Source organism: Miniopterus natalensis, chromosome 5 (assembly GCF_054644295.1).
Source record: "Miniopterus natalensis isolate mMinNat1 chromosome 5, mMinNat1.hap1, whole genome shotgun sequence".
NCBI classification, from domain to species: Eukaryota; Metazoa; Chordata; class Mammalia; order Chiroptera; family Miniopteridae; genus Miniopterus; species Miniopterus natalensis.
Genome location: NC_142085.1, coordinates 72,507,872 through 72,523,071, shown reverse-complemented (window position 1 = coordinate 72,523,071; position 15,200 = coordinate 72,507,872). Strand labels below are relative to the sequence as shown.

The following is a 15,200-nucleotide window of genomic DNA, read 5'->3' as shown; positions in this document are numbered from 1 at the left end:
GCGTCTACCTTTAAGATCTTGCAAAACTTCTTTTTTTCCTTTTAAACCTTAGGTTTCAGTTATTACCAACATTCACACTGCCACTGCTCCTTTATTTTAGCTAATTAAGTTAATGGTCATTTTGATTGAATAAAGTGGTGAATTATTTGGTCCTCTGGTGTCAGTCATTAAAATAATAACAAAATAAATTTAAAAAATAGTATCTGAATGATTTTAGACTAAATTTGCACACAAGAAAAAGAGGAAAAACTTGAAGAAATGTGTGTCCTTAGCTAATTGAATCTCATTTTCCTCTTTGGAATTAGATGATGAAGCGATAGTACCTAACAGAATCAAAGTCTAAAACTGCATTTTGTAGCATAAGCACAGCTAAGCACACGGTGGAGTGACACCATCAATTCTATTACCATCAGCAACTGTTCACATAATACATTAGTGCTGAACGTTATTTGCAGCCCAGCACAATGACAGTCCTATGCCCTTGCAACTTATGAATACTGGGCAGTAAAGATATTCAAGAAACAGTCCAAGGTTTTAACACTATCTTAATAAATACAAGCATTCATTTAGACCCTGGCTCCTGGGCAAATCAAGCTGTTGAAAACTCTGCAGCCTAAGCATAGAACTTCCTCCAAAGTTGATAGGCGTTTTCTGGTAAGAGTTTCAAAACTTCCATGAGACTTTCAAACCTGGGCCTACCATGTCGGGTGGTTGAGGAAGAGCTCAAGCCAAAAAGAAAGTGTGCCTGGAGAGCCACAAGGTTTAAATCTGAAAACACAGGGAGTGAAACAACAGCCTCTGGGAAAACTGTATCAATGACAGAAATACAGAGGAGATAAGCATGGCTGTTTACATGCAGTAGGGCTCAGTCATTTCCATTGACTGCCCCTGTTAATCCAAATACATGTCTCCACTACACTTGGAGACACTTCAACTTATTTGCCCATCATGGTCTCTTTATGACACTCTGTGCAGTCATAAACACTGTCTGCAGATTGTATCAGGACCAGGCAAGTTCTGACGGGCAGCCTGATTTAATACCCTGTGAAATGTGAGTTCCAATATCTGTGCACAGTTATCTCCCAGCAAATCCTTGCAGCATAGAAAAGGCCTTAAAGACACGTGCTGATGCTGACATTTATAGAGACATATATTGTTGAGGTAGTCCTGGGGTGATGAGGTTAAAGGTGGAATAATAGGGGTCAGGGAGAATTGCTTCAGGACCTGCTAAACTGCAGTGGCTGTGCTCTCTGTAGGCGTTCACTATGTCTCTGGAAACTGTGGATTCCTCACAAGCAAATAGCACACAGCATCTCCTGTGGGCCTATCATCAGGGACGGGGGCAATGAGGAGAGCCAGAGACAGCCACCACTTCTTTACTGTGGCATGTGGCAATAATTTGATTTTCCTTGGTGGAGAAATTAGGCCATCTCATTAGAAAAGCATCAGTGATTTTAAGAAACTTTACACTTGTCATTATAAATATCAACATATTAAATCCTCAGGTGATGGTGTATACCTTTATATGAACTGAAATAAAGCTTCTCTGTTTCTCCTGTTTGCGGTATTCACACGGAGACCTGTGAGATTCTGGCACTGTCTTGCTCCTAGGTCTGCGTGGAAAGCCTATTGTCCTTTCAGTTAATTGGTCCTATCTTGCTGCAAGTGCCAACTTGATTTTTATTTCACTATCTCTGGATCTGAAAACCTGTGATTTTATGGTTCTGAAATCATAATTAAAATAATATCTTCTTTATTTTTGACTTGACAGGCTCCATATTAGGAGGTGAACTATCCTCATCAAAACACTTGTCAGTTGTTGCAACATCCATTCTATTAGATAAACCAAGGTATCAGTTCTTCATTTCTATTAGAAGAAGAATTTAGAAAGAATTTCAAGTTCTTTCTAAAAAGAAGTAGGAGCTTTCAGCAATGATACATTATCTTTTGAACTGTCAGGTGCAAGGTTTGCCTGACAAGTTTCCGTGAGAGACTGAAGGATGTCTCTCTTTCAATATTCAGTTCATTGCTCACTGACCGGTCAAACTGCACAGGGATGTGGCTCAGTGCTGCACTGACTACATGCCTAGGAAATGCTCTCGGTTTGTTCTTAGGCAGGCCCTCGGCAGTTCAGACTGAATGCTTATAACTAGTACTTTGTGCATCTGTCCCATCTTGTTGGCGACCCATCACTTTCTGTAATAGCAGGACCAGCTCATTCTCATCTGTGGCCAACATGACTCTGATGACCACAGCAATGATTTTCCCCAAAGCCACCAAATGATTCCAAGAGGCCATGATGAGACATGATGAAAGGTGGGGAGGGGAAGAAGGGGGTTTCGAGGTGATGAGGTGGGGATGGAAATAGATCAAGAAAGCCTGTGCTAATGCCTCCACTAAAAGAAAATGTGTCCCTTCCCTCACCTCCTCCTCATGGCTGCTAGAGCAAAAGGCTATAGGGACCCTCCGCTCCGCTTGAGCCATATTAAATACCCACAGCAGGGAGGGACACAGGGGGACTAGTCTTGGTATAGATTGTTTAGCGTCAAAAAGTTGGATTTACATAATTGTATCTCGTATTTGCCCAAGGACAGATTTTACAGAGGCTTCACCAGAATTCTGCAGCTATCATTCTACTCAGAGCCAGATCCCTAGTCTTGCAGCGCTCAAGGCAAGTTACCTGAGCAATGCACTGATTTCTAAGGATAGAATCTGCAAGAACCTATCAAAGATCTTTGGGAGCAGGAAGTGGAGGGGAGGGATATGGAATTTTGTGTCTGAATTCCCTGCTAATTAGAACAATAACAATCATGGTCCTTTTCTTAACAATTTTATTCCAGGCTCTAAAGGTAACCCTATATAGATTTACTTGGAGAAGATATTCAAGAAAAAAATGTTTTTCCTGCCCTCTTCTATTATTTATTTTTTTCTTACTTTAAAACAGCAAATTTACTAAGAGCAGATGTTTTCTCTACAGAGAGTGATGGTGTCATGAAAGACATTGTTAAATTAGAGGCACAGCTGACTGTGTGGTTCTGGCACAGGTGGCCCAAGTGGTTGCTGGCAGGTGGGACTCCTCCCTGGCCTCCTCTAGGCTAGGGTGGTGCAGCTGGTCCATATATAATCGCTGGCTGTCCAACACAAGGTGACTTAGTCAGCAGTAAGCCAGGGCTGGGCAGCTCCTAAATCCTTCTTTCAAAGGTGTTTGTACTCCAGATTTAATTATTCATTAACTAATACTTATTGAGTCACCCCCAAGAGAGCACCGTGATTAAAAAGCACGAGTTCCAGAGTGATTTGCCAGGGCTTAATGCCACCTCCGCCACTCATGAGCCCCATGACCTTGGCTAATTATGAATTCCTTAAGCCTCAGTTTCCTCTTCCATAAAAGAGGGAGAGTAATAGTTCTGGTCTTGTAAGATTTTGTGAGGATCAAATGAGATAAGGTCTGTAAAGTGCTCAGCTCGTTGTAGGGACTCGCAGCCAATTTATTAGGCAAACTCGGTTAGATAGGCTGTGAGCAGGAGACAAGTTAATTTGCTCCTCGGCTTCCCTTTCTAATTCCATGGAGCAGGTCCTATTAGGTTCCCTGTCATTCTCAGATAATAAAAAGTCCTTTGATGAGTTTTCATGCCAAGAAGAGTCTCAGAAATTCAAATGTTTAGTCTGGTATACTAATCAAACCTTGGCGCTCTATTTAATTTAGAGGTTCTCTCTTCCTAGCTCGCCCCAGGCCAGGAGGCCCAAGCAGAAATGAGAGAAGCCACGTCCCTCCTCCCAGCCTCAGAGCTTTATTTCCTATGCACTCGGTAGCTATGATGCTGGATTTCTCCAAGGTCACAGGCAAATAAGATTGCAGAAAAGGGCCCAGAGGGACTGACTTTGAGGTTTTGTGCTTGGCAGGTGGCCCCACCCCTTGCCCCTCTCATTTGCATTTGTCAGGCCTGTGTCACATACAGCACTTCAAATCCCTGCCCCTACTCTGGGGACCACTGTCAGGCTCTCTCAGGGTTCCTCCTGAACCCTTCCTCACTTGGCTGGAGGTAAGGAGCAAGCACGTGGCCTGCTCTCCAGCTGCGAATCACACGGGACGAGGGTGGAGGTTGGGGGGCTGCCCCTCCGTTTCTGATCATTGTGCGGTGCCCGCCCCCTCTGCCTTTCCTCTAGTGCCCTGGCTGGTGCTCAGTGAGATTTTTCCCGGTGGAATCAGAGGAAGAGCCATGGCTTTAACGTCCAGCATGAACTGGGGCATCAACCTCCTCATCTCGCTGACGTTTTTGACCGTGACCGGTAAGGCTGTGTCTTCTTCTACTAATGCCTTTGGGAAGCACATTCAACTAAAAAACATTTTACTGTGGGCATTTTCAAACACATTCCAAAGTAAAGAGAGTGGCAAGGAACCTGATGTACCCACCACCCAACTTAAAGGGTTGTCAACCTTAATTCATTTAAAACATCACCTGCTCTTCCCCCCAACATTGTTTTATGACACATCTCAGACAGAATGTCATTTGTCTATAAAGTTTCAGCATGAACCTCTAAAAGATAAGACATTTAAGAACTATAACCACAATATCATTATCGACCTAAAAATATTAATAAAAATCCCTTGGTATCAATATCCGGTTGGTATTCACATTCTTCAAAGTGTCTTATAGTTACTTTTTTATATTTTGTTTGTTTCAATATATATATATCTTACAGTTGATTGATATGTCTCTTGCATTTTGTAGGTTTCATCTTCATTTCTCCTCCTCTCCCTCCCCCTCACTTTATATTTTTAATGAAGAAACTGGATCATTCATTTCATAGTTTTCCCCAGGCGGGATTTTGCTGATTGTCGTCATATCGCAGGACCTCTGTCCTTTGTGTGTCCTGAAAACTGCTGTTTAGATCTAGAGGCTTGAGGAGATTTAGATTTTCTTGTCTCTTTGTTTGCAAACTCCTTTGTAGGTGACAGCTCTGCCTGGCCATCGGAGGCCTATCTCATTTGCTTGTCACATGGGCTTCCTTTGAGGATCATTGCCCAGATCCATTATTTTTATTCTGTCATTCCTTCTAAATTTTTATCTCTAATACCTCTCTAAGAAGAAATGTCTTGTGTAACTATTAGAAGGAATTTCTAATAACTATCAGTTATTTGCCTACCCTGAAGTATGGGTCATTTAAGAAAGAAAAATTAAATACTTGAAACTTTCTCTTTATTTTTTAGTTTTTGAAATAATGCGTGGTTCCGTAGCATCCTCCAAAACTGACCAAGGAGTTGAGTTTTCGTTCTTTCCTTTTTAAAAAAATATGTAGAAATACATATATATATAAAGGTTGCAAAAAAAAAAAAAAAAAATCTAAATCTCCTCAAGCCTCTAGATCAGCAATTTTCAGCTGATCAGCAATTTTCAGCTGATGTGCTGCAAGAATTTTAAAACATGCAATACCTGGCTATTTCATCAGGGCACTGACCTCTTTTCTCTTATGTTGTCAAATAAAAAAAAAATGACAACAGCCAACACAACAATAGCTGTCCAGTGTGAATGAACCAAAATTAAACCTATTTTTTTCAGATCAGCAAAATATATATTTTTGGTGTGCTGCAGAATTTTAGTAATTAGTTTATGTGCCAGGAGATGAAGAAGGTTGAAAATCGCTGCTCTAGATCTCAACAGCAGTTTACAGGAAACAAAGGACAGAAGGTCATGCGATATGAAGACAATCAGCAAAATCCCACCTGGGAAAACTACAAGGCGAATGACCCAGTTTCTTCATTAAAGATATAAAGTGAGAGGGAGGGAGGAGAGGAGATATGGAGATAAAACTTACAAATTTTAAGGGACATATCAATCAATTTAAGTTATATGTTTGAGTCACGATTCAAACAGAGTATAAAATATAATTATAAAACCATTGGAAGAATGTGAATAATATGTACATATTATGTATAAATTTTCAAAAATGGATGTATATGCAAAAGTGTATACATCTATATATCTCTATATAGTACTTCTTAATCTTGTCAAGCACTTTTTTCCAAATACATCTACATCTGGAACTTTGGGAGTTGTTAAATAAGCATGGATTGAGTTTTATATAAAATTTTAAAATGTTTGTATCCTTCCTACTTTTTTAGAAATAGCCCAAGATTAAAAGAAACAAAAGAACTGGTCATTAACACCCACCATACCTCTCCTACTCAAATCACACCTAGAGACCTGTGCCCTTCACCTTCACACACACACACACACACACACACACACACACACACCCTTGTCTGCTGTTTGGTGTGGAAAAAGAGAAATATAAAAGGAAGAATGGAAATCATAAGAGACAAAAACAGATGGCACGAACCTCTGGGAAGGATAGTGAATATATAGGATGACTAAAGAAGATTCCCAAGTTCTTCAGGGGCTCTTAGAACAAATGTTGGGATAATCTGAAATATGTAGATGACTTTTAACTAGGCTAAGCCTGAAATTCTACACTTGCTTTCAGAAGGGTTGCAGTGTGTCCACCAAGCAAGTGCAACCTGGATGACATGGGCACGTGATGGAACTCAAGGGGTTCGCTGGTTAGATGAGACATGTGAGATGTGTTTGTCACAAGGGAGTTTTATTTACTTGCAGCAGGTAAAGGAGGCAGGGGATTGACATCCAAAGCTCTGCCTCCCTGAAGGGGGGCTTAGCCATTGCTTATATACACTATTAGGTCAGTTCCATGTTGTTACACGTATTAGGTTGGGTTCAGGTCAAGCTTATTCTCCTTGCTGGTCTGCAAAGTGCTGTACTACATTTTAACATTTAGCAAGAATAGCATTTAGCAAGAATGACCCAGACCCTGAGAGACTTGTCCTATCTAACATTGTGGTTGTGGAGAACAGGTGCAAGAGTTCAGGGTGTTTGACTTGGACGAGAGGATGCTCAGGGAAGGGATGAGGGTGCACAGAAATATTTGAGTTCTGTCTTGGAGAGGGACAGGGAGAGCTGATCTAGAAGACAAAGCAGAACCTCTGAACCGGAGTTCCTGGAGGGCAGGCTTGCACTTAGGAACTGGTAAGGAGCGCCTTTCCAACAGGTAGGGCTGCTCACCTTGCACAGACAATCTTTGTAAAGTGGTGAGCCCCCCGTTACTGAAAGTGCTCAAACACAATAGGGGACAGACAACCTTTGGGGGTTTTTCACTCTTCATATACTGGTTTTATGCTCCAGAATGAAATACACTTTACTAGCCACTCACTTGGGCAAAACCCTGTGCCAGCAGCAAGAAGAGCACAGGGCCATCAGTGTAAATAGAATGCCGGGACAGCAGTGCTGTTCCTCCTTCCTGCCTCTCCCCTCCGCGGCACAGCTGACTGGTGGTTAATGTGCTCAGCTCCTTCCACACTGCGCTTATGAAGCTGCTTCGTATGGAACTGTTTGGTCAGTTTTCCTGGTTGGCCGGTCGGGATTAGTGGCTGCAGCTGCTGAGGACTGTTTGCAAGGCTGCAGCCTGTGGTTGGTCTGAGCCTGTGTGCAAAAAGAGCCAGCTTCCTTCTCACCACTCTCAGCAACCCTGGACTCTCTGCTGCTGAGCCAGGGACGGCCTGCTGCAAATGCAGGCTCAGGTGCACGGGGGGCCATCTCTCACCAGCTAACGTACTTTGACCTTGGTCAGTAACTACAAAGGGACTGTACCTTTGGCCAGAAGTCAGAGGGAAAACTAGGCTGGCAGGTGAGATCCATCTGGCTTCTTGCTGCTGCATCTGAGCAAGCAAATGACTTTCATCATTGCTTTTTTCTCTGAATGCAGGAAGAAGCATTGCAAATATGCTAGCTACTAAATGATAAAATATTGCCAACATGACATGATTTATTCGAATCAGAGTAAAGAAGGGTTTGTTCCAAAAAAATCTATCTGTATCAATATGTCTTTTAAAATGTCCATTAATAGGAACCAAACTGCTACCGCAGTGATTCCCAGAGAGGAATTGTGGAGCTGAGGAGAGGAGGTATTTTACCTTCTGCTTTATGTTTCTGTTGTTTCAGGTTCTCTTTGCAATGAGCAAAAAGAAAAGCATGCTCACCAAGAAGACAGCATTGGGTTTAAATTGTGATGGTTACACAACTGCTATTTATTCTGCCAGAGAAAGTTGGGTGGTTTGTAAACATGAAACTCTCAGACCCTGGCTATCTAGCTTTCATTTGTATTGCTGTTTCCCAGGACACTACTGCGTGCTTGAAAATACATGTTTTATGCTCTAAGAAGCAGCTGTCCACAAGCAACACAAAACACATTTCTAACCAATTCCTTTTGTCCTTTATAGATCTCATTGGCCTGCCATGGGTGTGCTTTATATACGCAATCATGAGTCTTGCAGCCCTGGGCTTTATTGTCATGTTTATACCTGAGACAAAGGGATGCTCTTTGGAACAAATATCAATGGAGCTGGCAAAATCGTAAGTAGGATGTGCATTGCTCTCTGAGCAGCACTCTTTGGTAAAAATGCAGCTTCTATATACAACTAAATCATAATCCCTGACAGTATTTTAGGATATTCCCTTTTGTGTGAAACCATATCTCAAAGCATAATTCCAGTTTCTCTGCCATATATTTAGTTTGGGTGACTCAGCTAAGGAATTAGAACCTTTTAAAGCTCTTTCCAGCAATGATCAAAGAACCCTTTGCATCTTCCTAGCGTCCCCTGACGCAGGGTTTTTTTGTTTGGGGTTCAGGGTAGATCCTGGAAAGTCAGGCTCACCTGCGCTAGACCCTTCTCTTCAGTTCTCCCATCTCTACCATAGTTGCCCGTCTCTTTAAGCCGTAAGCACTTGTTAAGGCTAAGATTATCAGGAAAATTAAGGCTTACATGTCTACAACTATTCCAAATAGGCCACAAAGTAAATTATTTTTTTTAATCTTCACCTGAGGAGACTTTTTTCCATTGCTTTTCAGAGAGAGTGGAAAGGGGAGAGAGAGAAACAGCAATGAGAGAGAGACACATCGATTGGTGTGTGCAGTGGGAGTGGGGAAAGGTCTGTGCTCAGCTGAGTGAGACGCTGGCTGTCCCAGAGCACTCTCTCCTCCGCCCCTGCACATGTCACTTATTGAGCACTTTGCTGACCATCTCCTGGCCAGGCACCGTACCAGGAAAGAACTGAAGGTACAGGAGATAAAGAGCCCATCGCTTCTTTAAGAGGCAGGCCAGCAAACAGGCCACGGCAATACGCCGCGTCGGGAGGCAGGAAGGAAAGTACATTGGAGGGTTTCATCTCTCAGCTCTCCCCGAAAGAGAGAATGCCAGAGCAGAGTCCCGAAAGCGCTCCCTGGCCAGAGGAACGTGTGGGCCGCAGAGGAGGGGTGCCAGGCAGAGGCCAGCACGCTCACCCGTGTGGGACGAAGAGGGCAGCTTCCGAGCTGGGGACCGAGGGATGAGCCCAGAGCACAGGGCGGAGCCGTCAGCAAGGGTCATATTCGTCCTGGGAAAGGATTTGGATTTTATCCTGAAAGTAGTGGGACATGGTTACAACAACAGTGCAGGGGGAAAGTAGGCAGATTTTTGAAGAAGCATGCCGGCAAAACCTGGGCAATGGGAGGGGAGATGCCGAGCGAGGGAGGCCTTGGAGGAGCGTGTTGGGGGAGTCAGGACACTTGGGGGAGTCAGGACACTGCGTGCGGGGATAGAAGCCACACAGCTCGGAGCCAGACTGGAAAGGCCACGAGGGAGCAGAGGGAGCTGGGATCTCTCGCTGGCTCAGGGAACTAACCCAGTAAACGATGGGACATTCAGTGAAGGCCCAGAGCGGGAGAAAGAGGCGGCTTGGGAAGCATGAGTCTGGGGGCTGGTCGGGGACAACACCGAGTTCAGTTTGTAGTGTCTGTGAGGTGCCCTGTGGGACATGCAGGTGGAGGGGAAAGGAGGCCAGTGTTCACTGGGAGCTGGAGTTGAGAAACACCTGCGTTGGAGAAATAGATTTACTCCTCAATACACAGGTACACAAGCAGGGGCAGATCCACATTTTGTGGAGCTTAAGCTTTTGAGGGTCTGGTTAAGAAAGAGATTACAAATTATGAATGCAAAATTATACACGACTACGTGGGTCTTGCAAGGGGCTGTGCAGGTGGGGGTCCTGGGGCTTCCGTCTTATTGGCTTTTTGGAAACCCACCTCGTGTATGCGCCCTTTTGAGCTACCCATCTACTAGCCGGGGGAGCAAAATCCCCTTAAAAATAAAGGTTTGTTCAAATCCTTGTGAGCAGCGCTAGCTGAAAAACTGAGGCAGGGGGGAAGTAGTAATGAATTCATCGAAGGAAGCTACCCTGCTATATCACTCCCTTTTTGCGCTCTTTCTTATAAAGTCAACTTGAAGGCAGAATGTTCTGGATGAGTTAAGAAACTTTCAAATCTATTCTGACGGGGCTGTCAGAATGTATCAGACTGCAAACCCAATGAAAATGTGAAGGCAAAACTTAAGAAGGGCCCATCTTTCGGTCTAGTGGGACTCCAGAATAAGACATTCCCTAAGAACATACGATCTAAAGCTGAACAAAGCTATTCAGTCAGAATCTGGGGTGGGAAAGGAATCTGTCTAAATGAGTAAGACTGAATTAGGCCATGTTTTTGAAAGAATCATATTTCTGTCACTTTTGAGTCATGCGGTAACTCAAACCCATGCTCTCCAAGAAAGTTATAAATTGTAAAGTAGGATGGCAGCTAAAGCCAAGGGTAGACCCCCAGACAGACCACACAAGTCTTGAGAAGTTGGTATTAAAGAACAAAAGCAGGTAAGGGCACTGGTGCAGAGAGCCATGAAAGATGAGGCGGCGAAATGATTCTGCATTTTAAACTCATTTATAGCAGCAGGGGCAGTATCTGCTGGGTGTATCCGTGTGGCGAAGTCCAGTGCTGACGGCAGGCAAGAAACAAAGTTGTTTGCAGAAACCTTGGGGAACTCCCACTTACGCAACACTGGGGAGGCTGGGGCTCGTCTTAGCTTGAAGCAGCAGGTTGGCAAGGCTTTAAAAGTGAAAATGTAAGCAGCCTGAGTCGTGTCGATTGATCAAAGTATGTATGAAGTATGCATGTTAAACAAGGGTCCCTGGAGGGAAATGTCAGAGGCAGAAATAAAAATAAAATATGTAATGGTACTGAAAGGTATCCAGCTCGCGCAGTAAACGTGGGGTGGCAGGAAGCCCGGGGAACTTGCGAGGACACAGAAGCTGAAGTGAACCTGAAGACTGAGGGAGGACAGGGCTGAGTTAAGGGGGGTCTGTGAATTCAGGAGTTAAGGAAACGACGAGGCAACTTTTGTCACCAGGGAAACAGATGGTCCTTCTGTGTATGTCCCAGTGATTTGCTACGGAGAAAGGAAACTAGACTATCACAGCAACTCCAGACTCGTACTACACATTGCTCTAGGTTCCTCGGGTATTTGGAGGTGGGTTTCTTACTCCTATCCCTACCAGCCTGAGAAAACAAATACCCTTCCAAGGCTGTGAAGTTTCTTATAAAATAAAGTGACTCAGCGGAGAGGTCGGGAAAGATTTCAGCAATAACGTAATTTGCAAGGATTTTATTTTGAATTTCTGCCTTGCAAATTACAAACTCAAAATGGGACATTTGCTGCATGTGCTATTTCAGCTGTGACTTTTCTCCTATTTAAGTGGAATCATGTAGAGAAACCTAACAAGTTCTTGCTTAGTAAATATTTTAGTTCTGGGGCCTATCCTTCACTTTCACTAGTGAATTTTATGTGCCCATTCCTTCACTCATTCAAATTCATTTAATATTTACTGAGCATCTCTTATGTGCCAGCTGCTACAATTAATCAGCGAGCAAAACACACTGATAAAATAGTGACTGGGGGGCTAGTTTTGATTGAGGGAGCTGAGAAATTATTGTGAGGGGTGACATTTAGGATAAAAATCTGGGTGATAATCATGAGCCAGGAACCTAAAGAAATCCAGGAGGCTGCAGCCTTTGAGATCCAGTTAGAAAGTTGGGAGGGACTGGTGTGTACAGGTTTGTAAGCTGAGTTTGGATTCATTCTAGGTGTAACGGGAAGCTACTATTTTAAGCACAGGAGTGACATGATCTAATTTACACTTTAAGGCTTACCATGTGCTTCTCTGCAGCCACGGAGATGAACTTGGCTGAGAATGCACACAAGCACAGGCCCGGGTCTCACTTAACATCATAAACAGGGACTCCCAGTGGCTCTCAATGCTGTCTGCACACACATTCCTAGTCCATTACCTGCCTCTCTCCTAGACAACTGCTCAACACCTCCTCTCTGGAAGCCTTCCCACCTCGCCCTGCTTACTCCCACTGATGGCCCTGCTCCCCACTTCATTAAGAAAATGGCACAATCAGAAGAGAACTTCCATAATCTTCTGCATCAACCCCCACATTGGTATTTGTATCCAATACGCCACCATCCCTCTGGCTCTCTTAGCTCCACCATTCCTATGTGAGGCCAAACACTTCACTCCCTCTCTCTTCTCCGGGACATTCTCCAACAGCTCTCCCTGCTCATCCCTGCATCATTGTATCTTGCCTGTCTGCTGGATCTCTGCTTATTAGCATAGAAACCTGGTGTGGTTTCTTCCCCATCTAAAAACAAAACAAAACACTCTTTTCCTTTTGTGTACTTGTCAGTGCTCCAGCCATATTGTTCTTTCTGTAAGTACAATGCTTAACTTGCAGTTCACTTGGTTCCCTCCTTGACTCGTTTCTGATCAAATGTTACCTCTTTAGAGATGCCAGAAGTATGACACAGCCCCTACCAAAATAAGTCACTTTTCATGTTTTTCTCATTTGCATTTTCATGACTTGAAATTATATGCTTACGTGCTGTCCTATTACAATGTAGCTCCTGGAAAGCAAGAGTCCTTTCTTTCTTCTCTCTCCAAAGCACCTACCCTAGTACCAGGCAAGTCTCAGTCACTTGATTAACTAGTAAAATTCCAGAAGAAGCTATTTGAAAGGAGAGGTTCAAAGGTGGACTTCTAACAAATGTAAAATACTAGAGCATATTTTCATGACGAGGGGAGAAATCCTGTAGAAAAGAATGTATTAAAGCAGGAGCAAGGGAACAATGCACAAATAGGTAATCTAAATTTTATAGGCATCTTGGCAGAGTTTGAGAAATGGAAACAAATGAGAGGATCTGGGACGCTACCTCCATTAGCACTATGCAACTCTCTCCTCGGACTCCTCTGCATACAGCAGTGGTCTGAGAAGACACCCCCCTGACCCTCCGCGCGAGGTTGACCGGCAGCTCTACGCAGCTGACTGCATTCTATGACACATCAAGGCTCTGCAACAGCAAATGTGTCTTTTTTTTTTTTTTTTGTATAGCTAAGATATTAAAGCCCAGGGGGATTTAAAAAACAGTAGCCTGCACATTGTTTTTCAAGGACTGTAAACTAAGAATGACGTTTTCATTAGCACCTCTTTCTCTTTCAGGAACTACGTGAAAAACAACATTTGTTTCATGCGGGATCACCAAGACGAATTAGCGCCGAAACTCCAAAGAAACACACAAGAACAGCTCTTAGAGTGTAAAAGCTGAGTGGTGGGCGACAACCGGGGCAGCTTTTTCCGGAGACCCAATAGCCTCAAAACCTTATAAATGTTGATCCAGTGTAAGAACATTTAGTACGATGTCTTCATACCAATACATGTTGGCCACTCCCAGGTTGCCTTTTAGTGTCATGAAGCGAATTTATAAAGACCACCTTTAATCTCCACCCACAATAGGGAAGTGAGGTATAAGGTCCCAAGCCTCTATTATTCTGAGCAGGATACCGGGTGGAAAAAAATACTGGCTGGTTCAACACTTTCCACCTTTTCACAGAGCAGCTCTGAAAAACTGAACCAGTGATGCGAGCACCTTTTGCCTTCAGGTGCGTATGCAGAGAGGCAGTTGCAGCTGTACCATCCAGACAGTAAGTGGGCTAAACACAGCCTTACAGTTTTTTCCCTACTGAGACGCTACTTGTACTGGGTCTCGTGTAGAGAAGAACCAGGCAGGACAATTGCATGTATGTTCTAGATTAGAATAGGGTGCTGGCTAGGACTTTAGTGATAATTCCTAATTACAGTTTAATAGGTACAAACATTATGCATCTTATTTTATGAATTATGAGCTATAATGTAAGGCAAAGTACCTTACTTTTATGAATTTCATATCTGTGTTATAAAATAATGAGAGAAACAATTCTGCAATGGCTGAGAAAAATAAGCATGTTCCCATCCATTTAAAAAGTATGAATAGAAAGGACAATTTGAAATCCCTGGGACATTTATTTAGAAACAGCCATTATTAAAATATTAGGAGTCAGGCCATTAGGTTATTTATTCAAATCTCTAAGCAGTTAGATTTGACTTTTCAAGACAAGCTCATAAAATTCTCTTTGTAAGGCATTCACGGTAACTTAATAGCGATCCAGTTTCCTACAATCCTTTGCACTTCTCAGGATTACCACTACCTCAGGTTACAGCACACACACTATAACTGATGCTGACTTTCAGATAGCTGCAGACATGATAAATGACAGACAGCAGGACAATTCCCTCACTACATTCTTCTCTATGGTGAAACAGATTGCCAGCTGTACCAGAAACCTGGGTTTTTACCCACACAACAATAGGTTGCTCTCTTGTGCATTTCTCCAGTTGAATTTTAAAACTTGGTGAAGCATTTTACCAATAGAATTTAGATGTGATAGAAAATCTACAGTAAAGAATCTCAAACCACTAATATAAGCTATGGAAGACACTAAAAAAACTTAATGAGCAACTTACCTTGAAAATGAATCCAAAAATATGATTAACCTGAAGAAAAGAGAATCCTAAGTCAAAAACAAAACCCCTTTTTATTTAGCCTGGAATTTTCTTCCTGGCACATAACAAACTGTCCCAACTTTGATATAAGGATACGTGATCTACTACATTTCCTTGTAACAAAGTGGAAGACTGATGTACGAAATAGTAAAACTATATTATCAGACACTCAGGAGAATGACTAAAAGTCCTGGTTCTGAAATGTACTATCTCGATTAAAACTGGCAGGGAAATTATGAGGAAAGACCTGAGGTCTCCATTCTGCCACGGTACATTTCACATGCAAGTTAGAGCATGCACTGTTTTGTTTTTTTCATTTGTTTGTTTTGGAAGAAGAGAGTATGTTCTGTAGAGGATCAATTTGAGAAATTCATTACGAATCTTCG

The 15,200-nt window shown here is 42.9% G+C and overlaps 1 protein-coding gene across 2 annotated transcripts in view; it reads left to right on the top strand.

Moving 5' to 3' along the window:
- SLC2A12 (solute carrier family 2 member 12) overlaps positions 1–14,601 on the top strand; it is a 41,355-nt gene extending 26,754 nt beyond the window's left edge. The window contains exons 3-5 of one of the 2 annotated variants that reach the window (XM_016204944.2): positions 4,168–4,290; positions 8,294–8,426; positions 13,435–14,601. In XM_016204944.2, the coding sequence (XP_016060430.2) occupies positions 4,168–4,290; positions 8,294–8,426; positions 13,435–13,540 (362 nt within the window). In that variant the 3' untranslated portion in view covers positions 13,541–14,601. The remainder of the gene's footprint in view (positions 1–4,167; positions 4,291–8,293; positions 8,427–13,434) is intronic. The other variant, XM_016204945.2, reaches the window with a different exon arrangement.
- The last annotated feature ends 599 nt before the right edge of the window (positions 14,602–15,200 follow it).